General features: G+C 38.4%; 1 protein-coding gene across 2 annotated transcripts; it reads left to right on the top strand.

Moving 5' to 3' along the window:
- The first annotated feature begins 4736 nt into the window (after nt 1–4736).
- LOC103711065 (RNA-binding protein 24-like) lies at nt 4737–11520 on the top strand. Of its 2 annotated transcripts, none has more exons than XM_008797050.4 (6): nt 4737–5225; nt 5604–5736; nt 6541–6676; nt 7659–7695; nt 9125–9401; nt 10110–11520. In XM_008797050.4, exons 1-6 carry the CDS (start codon nt 5043–5045, stop codon nt 10241–10243), a joined length of 900 nt encoding a protein of 299 aa, XP_008795272.2. In that variant the 5' UTR covers nt 4737–5042; the 3' UTR covers nt 10244–11520. The 2 variants fall into 2 exon arrangements, with proteins under 2 accessions (XP_008795272.2, XP_008795273.2); XM_008797051.4 differs by having other exon boundaries at nt 4747–5225; nt 10131–11520.
- Nucleotides 11521–13937: the final 2417 nt, after the last annotated feature.

The following is a 13937-nucleotide window of genomic DNA, read 5'->3' as shown; positions in this document are numbered from 1 at the left end:
AACCGAGATTTTAGCCTCACAATTGTGGTGGGTCACGAGGTCTAATCTTCTATAACTTGCAAGCAAGCCTGTCTCCTGGATTTAGACTCAAGACTATTGTGAGCATGAAAGAATCGTGCTCATGATAATTCGCACCTTTCTCCTAAATCCATGCATTGAAAAATTTTGAGTTCCAACTTATATACATCATGCATGCACACAAGTGCATCATTATGATTGCGTGCATTGCATAGACTTAGGCTGGTTGATCCGCACCTTTCTCCTTAATTCATGCATTGAAAAATTTTGAGTTCCAACTTATATGCATCATGCATGCACACAAGTGCATCATTATGTCTGCATGCATGCATGCATAGACTTGGGTTGGTTGATTCGCACCTCTCTTCTTGATTCAAAAATTGAGTTCCAACTTATATACATCATGCATGCACACACAACTGCGTCATTACGTTTACGTGCGTGCATGCATGCATTAGGAGAATGGCAAATTGTTTTGAGGTATCATTCCCTGAACGCTGCACCAAAAGGATGCCCTAAATCTTCACCGTGAATCCAAGAGAACCTGCGGATGCCATGCCCCCATCCAGTCCGAAACTTCGGTGGTATTCGTTTGGGACATAGGAAAGACCCACAGGAATCATTAAGGGAATTTGGAGGCTCCAAAAGCTTCGTACCGGGGAGTCTTACTTCGGCTGAGCCGAGAAGGGTGAGAGCCGAGCCACGGCTGGAAGTCTTAAGCCGGCTGATCTGGGGTGGGACCCACTGCTTCTGCTCACCGTCCTCAGAAGCGCCGCTGCGTGCTGTCGGCTTTATAGTCAAAGTGCAAGTTGGAGACAGCTGTCCAAAGCAAAATTAAATATCTTTAATTAGTTGTTCACAGAAAAAGAAAAAGAAAAAAAAAAAAGGCCTCTTATTAATTCTCAAAAAATAACAATAAACCAGCTTATTACTTCATGTACCAAAAAAAACCCGGCTAAAATTACTTTAAATCTTCGTCAGCTAAGAAAAACTGTCCAAAAATTTTAAATTAAAAAAATTAAATTTAAATATTTTTTATTTTTAAGATTGGAGGGGCTAGTTTTTTTTGTTTTAACCCTATACTTATCTTATTTTTTGAGGGCCCGACGCCAAGCTTCTAATCCAAGTGGCAAAAAAATGTTCCAAACTAAAATTTTTCGCAACTCTTTGATCTTAAAAAATCCCATGCTACTAATATTTTATGGAGTACGATTAAATAGATGTCTTATTTTGATTGTTAACACATTTCTTGAAACTTAGGCTACTAGCTTCTGACCTTCTAAATTTTCTAGGGAACATATTGGTGATCAAAGCTAGTTCACCTCCATTTAACTATATATACTATGGAGGGATGGTTGCATCACATTGCTATTTTTTTTTTAGGAAGACCACACTACTATTTTAGTTACAACTGTTCCTTGACTACATGTGAGAGAGTGGAGAGACTTAAATGGGAAAAAATGAGCAGAGAAGGCATGTAGGTACCAATGAATGATTCCATGGTATCAAAAAGTCTATTAGCAACCTTCCAAAGATTTGGCCTTCTGTTTAGATTTCAAAGGCTTATGTTACTTGAGCCATCTTAGTTTTGATTTCTGAACAAGTTGCATTTAAACTAATCACTTAACCATAAAAAATAATAATTTAGTCACTTCCCCATAAATACTTGGCCAAACTACCAGTAGTTTTACTAACATAGGTTTCCATAAGGCATGTAATCAATAATCATGTAATCACCTATTTACAATATGAAGTTACCAAACTATCTTTCAGCCGCATATAGGTTTCATGCTCTAGCTATAACTAACAAACTCTGAATTCAATTATTTTGCTCAGATCTAAGTTGACCCCCCAGTGTAGACACCCTGCATCGCTTCGATACCCAAGCGACATAGCGGACCAGTACCCCCAACCTTGTCGAGTACTCTTAGAATTTGGTTACCCTTGCCACATAAAACTAGCGAATAATGCAATGATTGAAATATGTGATCTCGATGAATATTAATCAACAAGGGTGGCAATTTATCAAGTTTGGCGCGGTTTTGGTTGGATCAAATTTAAACAATAACATACAACCTTAATAACACTTCGTACATCTAGACCTAATCTAATTAACCAATAACTTGTAATGTTCTGCATGCTTAATTCAAACTGGCTTTACCCAACTTGACCCATTTTGAGCTTAGTAGGAGAAAAAAATTCTAACTTCCATCATAATAAAACTGAGAAAATTAATCACTTAAAAACAAGAATACTCCATGTTTAGTCTTTGATCCGATCCAATCCAAATAGAACTCTTCCTCATGGTTCAAGTTAGATCAAAGCTTTGACTCATGTAGAAACTCAGTATGCCGTATTCAATTGAAAATTTCTTGACCCAAATGTGGCCCAAACAAGGTCCGTTCTCTAGACTAACCTGGTCGGCTCAATTTTGCATTCGATCTTGAGAGGGTTCACCAATTTGACGGTCTTGATCAGAGGAGGGCAAAGTGTACAACTGTACATACGCTTGATGGCTAAGCCACGCCAAGCCCAGCCATCAACTCGGAAAGTGGCTTTCCCTGCTAGGCTCTTATCGAACTCCGTTCCCAGTTTTTAGCCGAGACCAAGAGCCGCTAAAACCTGAAGCCGGCTAACTTCGCTAGACGACAATTTTCTCATCATAAGCTCACCAACCGTTGGAAAATCCGCCGTCAAACCAATCAACGTCCATAACCAACTTTAACAACAAATAGATTATTAGATTTAAAAATATAAAATTTGAAAGTATTTAAATTGATTATCTAAAGCTAGTACTGCTCCCCATCAGTGAAGAAATAATGAGTATATGTATTTAGAGAGGCTAATAGAGATGCGGATTGAGTAATTACCTATATGGCCAGCTATTCCGAAAGTATCTTATGGGTCGGGAAGGAAGAGTTGCCTCGAGCACTCTGCGATTTTTTGTTTTCTGATTTTATTGGATGTATTCATACATGTAATGTATGAATACCTGCTTTAGCAAAAAAAATTGATGAGTATAAATATAAATTAAATTAGATATAAAAATTAAATGACTTTAGATCCTAATAATTTTGGGTTTGGATTTGGATTCATGAATGAAGCCTTTTTTGCAGGCTCTGAGAGTCTTTAAGTCCTAAAGTGGTCGGTTTTCTTGCATCACTCTCTTACTCTAGTTTAGTTGAGATTGGACTTGGGAGATCAAGAGGACTAAATGACTAAACATGGGTTGAATTTTGGAGAAGGGATCATTTTGGTTTGACAAGTGTTTTCAACTCATCCATTCAAGTAGTATGGTCGGAAAAACTCGAATTTCTTGCATTAAAGCATATAAATATAGATATGAATGAAAATTTGTTATTTATGCATTTTAAGCTCTTATCTAGTGGATGTTTGGGAACTCAATAGAAAAGGAAATAATGAATCCAAGCCTTAATCTGTGATTACTTACAACTTAGTTAGTTCTTTGCAGTTGCCGAAAATTATTTTCAACTCTCTTTCCACAGGCATCCCATTTTCCTCCTATTTTATTGGTAGTTATCTTCTTTCACTGAAAATATATCACTTTTCCACGAACTTTTTTGCTGATAGTTTCTTGTGCCACGTCAAGCTTGTATTCATGGCCTTTAAGTATGCACTCTCATAATAAAAGAGGTGAGAAATTAGACCACAGTAGACAAGGCCCTAAGGCATGTCAAGTGGGCTCCTAAGTCAGTCTAAACTAACCATGTATCAGTGAGCTTTCATGATATAGCTCATGGAGCCAGCCACTCCCTCCAACAAGTATGAGCTGTAACAAGTGAACCATGACACCAGTGGCACTTGTCTAGAAGAGACACCTAATTTGTGCCCTTATCCAGCAAAACAACTATACTAGTGGGTCACAGAGGATAACAAATTAACACCCATCAAAATAATATTATAAATGCAAATTGAACAGCTCCAAAAGTACATCCTTTGCTCTTGTATTGGAATCTAGTATATATATTTTTTTTTGATGTAAGAATCTAGTATATATCTTACTACCATGGTTGAGCTCAAATGACAAATCATGTCTAATCTAGTAACTTTAGTCTTCACTTATTGCATGCATGTTTGAATAGAATTATCAAACTTCTATGCTACGACACATGTTGGACATGGTATGATAGCCAATGACATGAATTTTGTGTAGAATCGAAGGAATCATTTTCATCATGCATGTCCCTCTCAGGGATGCTTCATAATTCATAAATTATGTGAGAACTTGTCTGTCTTTACCTATCTTAACACATCAAGAGAGACATTAGAAAAGACAACACTGTTCCCTAACATCTCTCATAATAAGTCTGAACGTCAATATATATTATTGTGATAAGACCTAACTCGAATCTTATCTACAAGAAAACTCGCCAAACAATTATGACAATATTGTTAACTCATAAGAACCATCTTATGCCTAACAAAAGGTCGAGAGCTTAGGCTTATTCCAAATCTTTAGCTTAGATATATTATATACAACATTAAAACAACTGCCTCTTGTCTCCACTCTCCCAATTCAATTTTCCGTTCCGTTTTTGCCACAGCGCCATGGATAACCTCTCAACTCGAGCTTCTCGTCAACAATGTAAATTCTTCAAGGTGACGAGGGCATATTGATCAATTCAGCCACAGCCAGGGCTGTATTATATTTTATCACCATGCTTGGACCATAGGACGAAGGTGATGAATATCACCAGCAGTGTTTTAAGGGTAGTATAAAATGGAATAGGTCCTACTATCTGTGTAATCTTTCCCTTTTCCCACCTTTAGCTTTTCTTCCCTCCCCCTCCTCTCTCTCCATCTCTCTCTCTATCCAGAGAAAAAGCTTTGGCAAACTCTCTATATATTTGGTTGGATTTTTTTCTTATCATCATCTGGATCACTTGTTGCCTAGGCCTCCTGATCACCAAATAGCTATTAACTTTAGAGTTGGGATTGGAGAAGGAGAGAGGAGGGTGGTGGGGGAGATAAGAGGGAGAAGAGAAGGATCTTGGGAGGGGAAGATGAATCCACCAAACATGGCAGGCCAATTTGGAGACACCACTTACACCAAGATCTTTGTTGGGGGGCTGGCTTGGGAGACCCAAAGAGAGACCATGAGGAAATATTTTGAGCCGTTTGGAGAGATCCTAGAGGCTGTGGTCATCACTGATAAGAATACTGGAAGATCCAAAGGCTATGGATTTGTGAGTTCTTATCTCCCTTTTTTTGGTTCTCTCCTTTCATTATTTTTTCCTAGGTGCATGGATCATATGTAGCCTTACTATATGCGCATATTATCATTCTTCCTTGGTTTATTTCCGCAATTGGGTTATGATTCTATTATTCTGATCTACCTAGCCTGATGTCTTTTCAAAATATCAAGGTATATATGAACCAAAGCAGGATGTTGGTGGGGTTTGTGCATCATGGAATCAGGATCTATGCTTATCAATTAATAACAGTTCGAACTTTTCTGTAAAATTTAATTATTTTTCACTGTATTCCGTGTTTGAGATATTAAGAGAGGAGGAATTGGTTGATCTCACTCTTTCTTTCTCTGTCTTAAACATCTTATAAATTAGGTCACATTTCGAGAGCCGGAGGCTGCGATGCGGGCTTGTGTAGATCCAGCACCAGTGATCGATGGAAGGAGGGCTAACTGTAACCTTGCTTCTCTTGGGGTTCAGAGATCTAGACCAACAACACCTCTCCATGGTAAATAGTTATTATTGACATATACTCCTTTTTGTGTTTTGCCTGGTTGTTTTTTTGGATGTCATTCAAACTTCTCAGGGTCTCATCTGCAGCATTTATATTTGTTTGCCTCTTTGCTATATTGAATGATGACTATCTACAGCTTGGTTGAGATCCCATGGCGCTGGGAGTAACATTTCTCATCTTTAACAATAGAAATAATAGGAGTTTTACTTCATTCTTCACATACTACTTTATTCTATCCTTCTGCCGTAAGAGAATAATATTACTTGGATGGGATCCATAGAATGCTGATCAATTATCCATTGTTTTAAGGATCACTACAATTACATCGGATCCGGCATCAAAGCTCTAATGCTTGAATGCTCCGAAAGACACAACGGCCTGGCAAATCTCCAAGTAATATCTCATTTGTTTTGGTAAAGATAATGGGTAAAAAGTTTGGAAACTTGAGGAAACATCAGAAGACAAGACTAGGATGATATGATTATGGAACAGTGGTCTCAAAAAGAATGCCATTCCTTTCGAGAAAAAGTGCAAGTTAGTTATAACACCTAGGAAGTCGTTCTTTTTAGTCAGTAAAATATAACTAAAACTGCAAGTGGTAGTACATGGTGTATGTTTTCTTTTTTTCTGCATAATAGTGTACTCACCACTTCTTAATTGGTGCAGGTACTAAGACTGTCATGACACGGTTAGTCTGTTCATGGATTCTTGCCCATAAAATAGAAAGTTACCATGGTTACTATGCTTATGTTAATAAAATTTGCTGCTCCTAGTGGTAATTGTTATATTATCTTGCAGGTGGAAACAGAAGCTTTAGGGCAATGAAATCTTTTCAAGCAGGCCAGCTTCAAGGTGGGATGGGAACAGCTTTTCCATCGCCTGCCACCTTCCCTCATTATGCTATCCAACAAGGGATTCCTTATAATGTCTATGGGTAAGGGCAGCTGTAAAGAAGCTTACATATATAACGAGTGTCAGATGAAAGGCACGTGCACCAACACTTGGACCCTCAAAAGTTAGCCCCATGCATGGCATATGATCATGCATGCATGGCATACGATCATGCATGCATGGTGCACTCCCTCGCTCTCTCTCTCTCTCTCTCTCTCTCTCTCTCTCTCTCTCTCTCTCTCTCTCTCTCTCTCATTTACACATATAGATCATGGTAACATTTCATGCATTGCGTCGAGTGATGGATGTATCATGAATGTATAGTATAGATGGCATCCCATTCACTCCACATGCTCCTCTTTTTCATTCTCTTACTAAAGCTGACACATGAATGTGCATAGTTGCATCCATTTCATGACTCTCACATTGCCATCTTTTTCTCTACTTTCATTTCTTCTCTCTCTCTCTCTCACGCGCGCCATTTCTTCTCTCTCTCTCTCTCACGCGCGCGCACACACACACACACACACACAGAGAGAGAGAGAGAGAGAGAGAGAGAGAGAGAGAGAGAGAGTGGCATTGATAATGCATGGATGGATGCATTGCATCAAGCACAGTGTTATGGCATGGATGATAATACATTAACTTCACTCCACAGTATTTTTCTTGATTGATAATATTTTGGGAGAAGTGTCTCACTTCAGCTTCATTACTTCTGGAAAAAAGAGAGGATAATACTGTTCACTGCACATGCTTCTTTTTTCCATCCTCTTATCCAAGTTGATATTTTATGTATGGGTTCCATGACCCCCCCATTCCCTCTCCCTCTCCCTCCCTCCCTCCCTCTCTATCTCTCTATCTCTCACACGCACAACCAAGACTTCGCACACATGATACATGATCATGGATCCCTTTTATTTCCCCTCACATCGATGTGCATGCATGTATTTGATGCCATGCATGCACATTAACTGCCAAGCGTATGTGTTTCTAATCTTTCGTTTTTTTTTCCTGCAAAATTTCAGGTATTCTCCATATTCCTCCGAGTACACTTATCCAACGGTATGTCCCACTTCCCCGTTTCTGCACTCATATAAATATATTTTTTATCAAACATATAGATACGAAGAAGCTTCGTCTCCATGACTCTATTATATATATCCTTTTCAGAACTATGCTATGGTTTTTGTTTTTTTTCCAATGAGAAGCGCAGACAATTTCTGAGAAACTTTCAGACGTGAGGCCAAATTAAACGATGTCTCTTTCCCTCTTCCATATACGAAGCCTCTGTTCTTTTAAACATTTTTATTTCTTGTACGATAGGTTAGCACGTCAACAACATTATTTATATTGCACCAGCTGTGAGTGCAGAGTGTTGGCCGGCCATGTTCATCCTGGCCAAGAAGAGTACTGTGAAGGCAATCACTCCTAAAATTAACTAGCTAGCATTAGCTTCGTGTCATGCACCAAGTGTTGTTAATATTGTATAGGTATTCAAATGCACAATGCTATTCTAACAAAACTTTTCTACTCGTTAGGAAGTGTGAGGACCACAACTATGATCTCCAAAGTAAAAGAAATAGATCCCCCCTCTTTCTCTCTCATCATCCTTCATGGGTTGGGAGATCTGACTGCTTCACTACCTGCTCAATATATATATATATATATATATAACTTTAACTTTTTCTCCTAATCACTCCAATAGTTGAGTAAGAGAACTAAATTTTACGTAATAACCGCGACACCTTTGTAAAATTTTTCCAATGGATAACACTTCCCAATGTGTGTTTATGTTAGGTGGGACCTTTTGCTTCCCTATCTTGCAGTGAAACTCACCAACAATAACCATAGAGAAACATATTTCCCCTAGAGAAGCTTTAGTGACTCTACTTTGATGAAATTGTGCACCGTTTTCAATAAGCCACTGTGTAGAGTTTTATTGTAGGATCCACAGAAGTACCTTTTAACTTTTTCCATGTGATATGTTTCTTCTTCCATACTTTGCAAGCATATCAAACATGCCTCAGTTATTGAACAACTTTAGTTGGACTTTTGGCGTTTCTTCTACTAGTCTCCCAATATTGATGGCTCACCTGTCTTCTCTTGTCCTCCGTTATTCACGAATAGAGCTCCAATTCACAAACTCTGTCCTAATCTATCCAAAAAAGCTAGCCAAATAAAAATATTATTTGAGTTTCTTGGTCCTATATCCAAAATCTATCCAGTACGTAGCCGATGTGGGACCAAATATACATCCGTACGGATCCTTACAAACCCATTCTCCTAAAGGCACTACTCATAGATCACTCCTATATGGTAAATATAATTGAATGCCCTTTGGAAACTTCTCCACATCCATTCAAAGGTAGTCTTCATATATCCCAATGCAAGGCTTGTACCCCAAACCCCTACTACAACTTGGCCCATGCTACATTCATGACTACAATGCAGCAAAGCTTTATACTAACAATTCTTCTAGTGTGATTACCAGAGCTATTACAATGTGTATGGAGGGGCAGCTGCTCAGTATCCATTGTATGGAGGAGCAACAACTGGGCTGGTGAATGGAACCACTGCTTTCTACCCATACTTCGAGCTTAGTCAGGGGGGAGGCGCCGCAGCCTACGCTCATGGTCAGGGCTTTGGTTTGCAGTACCCACAGATGTTGCAGTACTCTGCAGCGACCGCAACGGCCGGAGTGACGGGGTTCTCAGGGCAGCACTATGGAGGGCCCTTGTCCCTTGCACCAAGTCCCACGGCTCAAGCAGGTTACTTCACAATCTCATGTTACTTGAGTATGTTTTTCTTAGTCATTCTCCCACCTCATGGAACAATTTAGATCACATCCAAATAATTTTTAATGTGATTACAAGTCTTATTTTCCGAGCATTATTATCAGCCAACTATCTACAAGAATTAACAATGTAAGCTATAAGCAATGTGATGGCTAGATAATCAAAATCGAATCATGTTTTTTCCTATATACTTTGCTAACTATTTGAATAACAGTGGTCTTTGAAGCTTAACCTGGGTGATGAATTATGTGCATGCTGATTAAGAACAAGTACATTACTGAACATTCTTTTGTTTTATGTTTGCATGCTTTTAGATAGACTGGATCACACTGAACGTTAATTTTATTTGATTTCCTGTTCTATAGCACAAATATATATACATATATATATATATATATATATATATATATATATATATATTCAAACTATATATATTTTTAAACATTTATCTACTTGATTTTCTAATGTCATCAGCATTGATCATGTTTGAATTAGATGACAATTTCGACCTTGTTACAACGCTGTTCAATTTTGAAATGTATAGATGATGATGCTAGGGAAATCATTTTCTGTTATTTAAAATTATGTGAGTGGGTTGCAGAGATATGATATTTAGTTTCTTCCACTGATTTTTATTGAAGCTAATTATGCCATTAAATATGGTACTAATATCTTTAACAGTGTGTTTTTACTCTAAAACAGGCATGACTATGGCTCTCGCAGCTCCAACTCTGCCAACTCCAACAGCTCATCACTACAGACTCATCCCTACTCCCCTCACTGCATCGACGGCACCGGAGCAACCCTTGGCTTAACCATGGTTTTTCCTTTCATCGTCCACTGCACTTCCTTTCTCTTGTCATTCTCCTTTCATGTGTCTGTCTGTCCACGTACATATTTCCATCTCTGAAGCATGCCCAAGTTTGCATCTTAAGGACCCAACTTTTTTTAGTCCCGCAGAGGCTAAAAAAAAAAACTTTCAAGTTGGGAACAACTCTCCAAGTCTCAGGTGCATTGATGCGAATTGGGCAGTATTCATTAAGCTTTAGCCCTGGGATGGGCTTAAAGCATCATCACGCCCCAGGGTGGGGTGGCATCTTCAAAGACCAAAAGGGTCACCAACCTTGGCTCCTCATAAGCCAAGCACAAGAACCCTTCTAACCCCATAGCCCAAGCTGGGCTTGAGCCAAGATGGTGATTTTTTTTTTTAAAGTCTAATGGTCGAGTCTCTTCCATTGTTAGCCTTAGGTTGGCTTATCTTGCTTCAACCTCTGCTAAATACCTCTAGATGTAGAGGCCAATTTAGCCAAATCCAAGGGCAAAGACCAGCCCTGGAGCATGCATGCATGTTCTATAATGTTAGCCCTTGCATGGGCTAATTAACACACCCTCATGACTCTGGTGAGTTGTTATCACCCACCAATATGGGTCACTTACCAACCTTACCCAATAATCATGTTAGAATTTAGTGCAACCAACCATCTCATCCCTTACCTAGAGAAAGGTAAGATGCCTTAACTAATAGTACTCCTTCGCCATTAGCTTTCTGCATACATTAATTCATGAGGCTGGGCTCTAAGGAGAGTTTCGGCCCCCAGTCGAGGCAGGTTTGAGAAGAACTAGTGCTTGTTTTTGGCATATAGCTCTACCTCCTGCCCCAAACTTCGGATGAACTCCACATATGGCTGTGGAGTTCCCCTCCACCCTTATGAAAGTCCAGTTTTCCCAACCCAACGGTCCCTAGGGAGATATTTTTGGTCTCTTGGGTCCCATCTCCCCTAACTCTCCTCCAAAAATACCATGGTTAAGTCCAAGAGTCTCTCTCTCTCTCTCTCTCTCTCTCTCTCTCTCACTCTCTCGCTCTCACTCATGCTGCTTTAATATCAGGGAGACTTTTTATACTTTTGTATGCAATTTCTTTAGAAGTGGATTGTAATAATTAGTCATGCTACTTTAGGACAAGATGACATCGCTTTATATTCCCAGTCATGACAATGCCTTTAGCTAATATTACTAAAGTAGTTGAAGTTGTTTAAGCAAATTGATGTTTAATGACCTTATTATGCATCATATGATCTTTATTTCGCTTCCATATCAGGTTAATGGTTACTTAAAAATGTGAGAGGGGATTTGCTTTTGGTTTGGTTGCAAACAAGCACCGTACCTAGGAGCAAGTGGCGGGTGCTTGTTGGCCAAATATGCTGTTTGCTTTCATTAAACAATGGCAGTTTTCTACGGGCATATTTGGTCAGAGGGAGTTGAGCTCTGGAATGAAAATAGAAACGAGCCATTTGGTTAGAGAGATTACCATTCCGATTTCGATTTCAGAGAGAATGAAAATACCCCAATCCCAATCCTCCAGAACCTAATCCTGACTATCTCCTAATATTCAAATTTCATTCCAATTCTAATTCTGATTCCAGTCACGAACCAAATACGTTAAGGAATATGGCCATTCCGATTTCTATTCCAATTTATTCTGATTCTGATTTCAATTTTAATTGCGAACCAAGTGCACCCTACATCTTGTGCCAATCTTTGCCCTTGGTTTGATAAATGAGTACACCCAATTATCGAGTAGGCATTTGGGATCATCTGCACCATCCAACTATAGGCAAAAGTTGTGTAACGGCGGTGTTGGGTGCATGAATGATCAAAACATGCTTAAGATACTTGTTGGTAAGAGCAGGGATGCACCACTATTGTAGCGTTGTGCTTCTTACCTCAAGTTATATTTACTACATAATTAACACTTTCCCACAAATCTACGGGAGGGCAAAACCAAGGCAAGTTTTAGTTAGCATATGGCTTAAGATAACCTCATCTTGCATTGTTAAATGAGTAGCATTTGTTTGACAAGAGTCATTATGACTTCAAATTCTTAGTTCAAGTTCTTGTGACTAGATTAGTCGATATTTACGACCAAGAATGTCTTGGTATTAGGGGCTAAAACTATGAACCATGCAAGAGGGGTTTGTTAAGGAAATTATCATGCTACTGTTGTGTTATAGGTACACCAATCATTTTGGGAAAGGCCTGCAACCTGATCTTCACTTGACCTCAACTCTGCCAACCCAACTCTCATGTCGGTTGAGCTAGTTTCGGATCTCATCACCTCAAAAAATTGGGTCAGAATTCGGTCCAAAAATTTCTTCTCAATCCTTGATTAGGCTTGATTTGAGCTCAAACCCAACCTAAACCTAATGTATATAGAATCCTAAATCCAAACCACACTAGTTACCCGGTTCAGAATTTGGTCGAGCTAGACCAGGCCAAGTAAATTAAGTGCATCTGATCGCATATGTTTGTGTGTGTGTGTGTGTGTGTGTGTATATATATATATTAAAATAGTGCTTGATTTTAATTCAAGAAGCTATATGGATTTTCACCAAAAAGGAGCCATATGGATTCTTTAAGCATTTCCAATTACAACTGTTATATTTATATGTTATCTTTCTTAAAATAATAGAAAGCTTGTGAGAGAGATGTAACATGTGAGATTCAACATTACTTCATTAATTAACCGTCACAACCTTCATATCAGGCAACATGACTGAAACTAAGTATAAATTTTATTTACTACAAATTTACAACATGGTCCATATAGATGTTCACGAATATGAAAAATTACAAGCTCTGCTGAAAAATTAAATAAATTATGGATGGCTCCAAGACTCTGTGAGTATGCATATGCAATGAAAATTTTAATAATTTATCATTTATAATTTAGAATTAATTATATGTTTGAATCAAAGTTTCCAAAAAATAAAAGTAACAAAAAGAGAAAAGAAAAGGTCCGCAAGATGGACCTCAAGCAGAAGGAAAATAATGAAAGTATGGACAACAAGAAACATACTTTGTTCCTATTTTGTACCATAGGCATATATTATATTTCTCCTTTTTTTCTTCTCTTGTGAAAGTTGTCTTTATCTCATGGCTATGAATGATTGGCAAAACCAAATGGAAAAACCACATGGACAATTTTTATCAATCATGATAGTCATGGATGTAAATATTCTTTCTCTTGATCTGTGATTTTTTTTAACCCCTTTCTAGTAAGCACAAGGCAACGACCGCTAAAGTATAGCGAAAGAATATATAGCTATTACAATCTATCAATCTTGCTTGGGTGACTAGGTTGGAAAGGAGAGTAAGCACAGAGATTCAGATGTCACATAAGGATGAAAACCAATTTGTAAGCTTTTGTCTTAAATTTGAGACTTACTCTTAAATTACCGGGCACTTATAATAGAAGTGCTAATTGGTTTAATTGTAAGTCACTAGGTACTGGATACTAGTGATCGAGGTTTGAATACCACCGGCACATGAACTTTGATCAGGATTCCTTGCATCCTAGTTCTCAAAAAAAGGCACCTATCTTACACTATTCCATATAAGATTCTATCTTAATTAAGGGCATCGATTGGTCGAGTTCTGGTTGGGCTTGGTCATATCCAAAACCAAACCCTACTCTATGTTCCCATTAGACTCAAAAATGATCAGGTTTCG

This window comes from Phoenix dactylifera, chromosome 10 (genome assembly GCF_009389715.1).
Source record: "Phoenix dactylifera cultivar Barhee BC4 chromosome 10, palm_55x_up_171113_PBpolish2nd_filt_p, whole genome shotgun sequence".
Taxonomy (NCBI): domain Eukaryota; kingdom Viridiplantae; phylum Streptophyta; class Magnoliopsida; order Arecales; family Arecaceae; genus Phoenix; species Phoenix dactylifera.
This window is presented reverse-complemented; position numbering and strand designations above follow the sequence as displayed.

What these genes read in the sequence shown, in the direction of transcription:
- LOC103711065 (XM_008797050.4), top strand. Translation starts at nt 5,043, where the DNA reads ATGAATCCACCAAACATGGCAGGCCAATTTGGAGACACCACTTACACC. An exon ending in ACCAACAACACCTCTCCATG is followed by an intron (nt 5,737 to 6,540) that starts GTAAATAGTTAT and finishes ATTATCTTGCAG; the next exon opens with GTGGAAACAGAAGCTTTAGG. An exon ending in CCGAGTACACTTATCCAACG is followed by an intron (nt 7,696 to 9,124) that starts GTATGTCCCACT and finishes TGTGATTACCAG; the next exon opens with AGCTATTACAATGTGTATGG.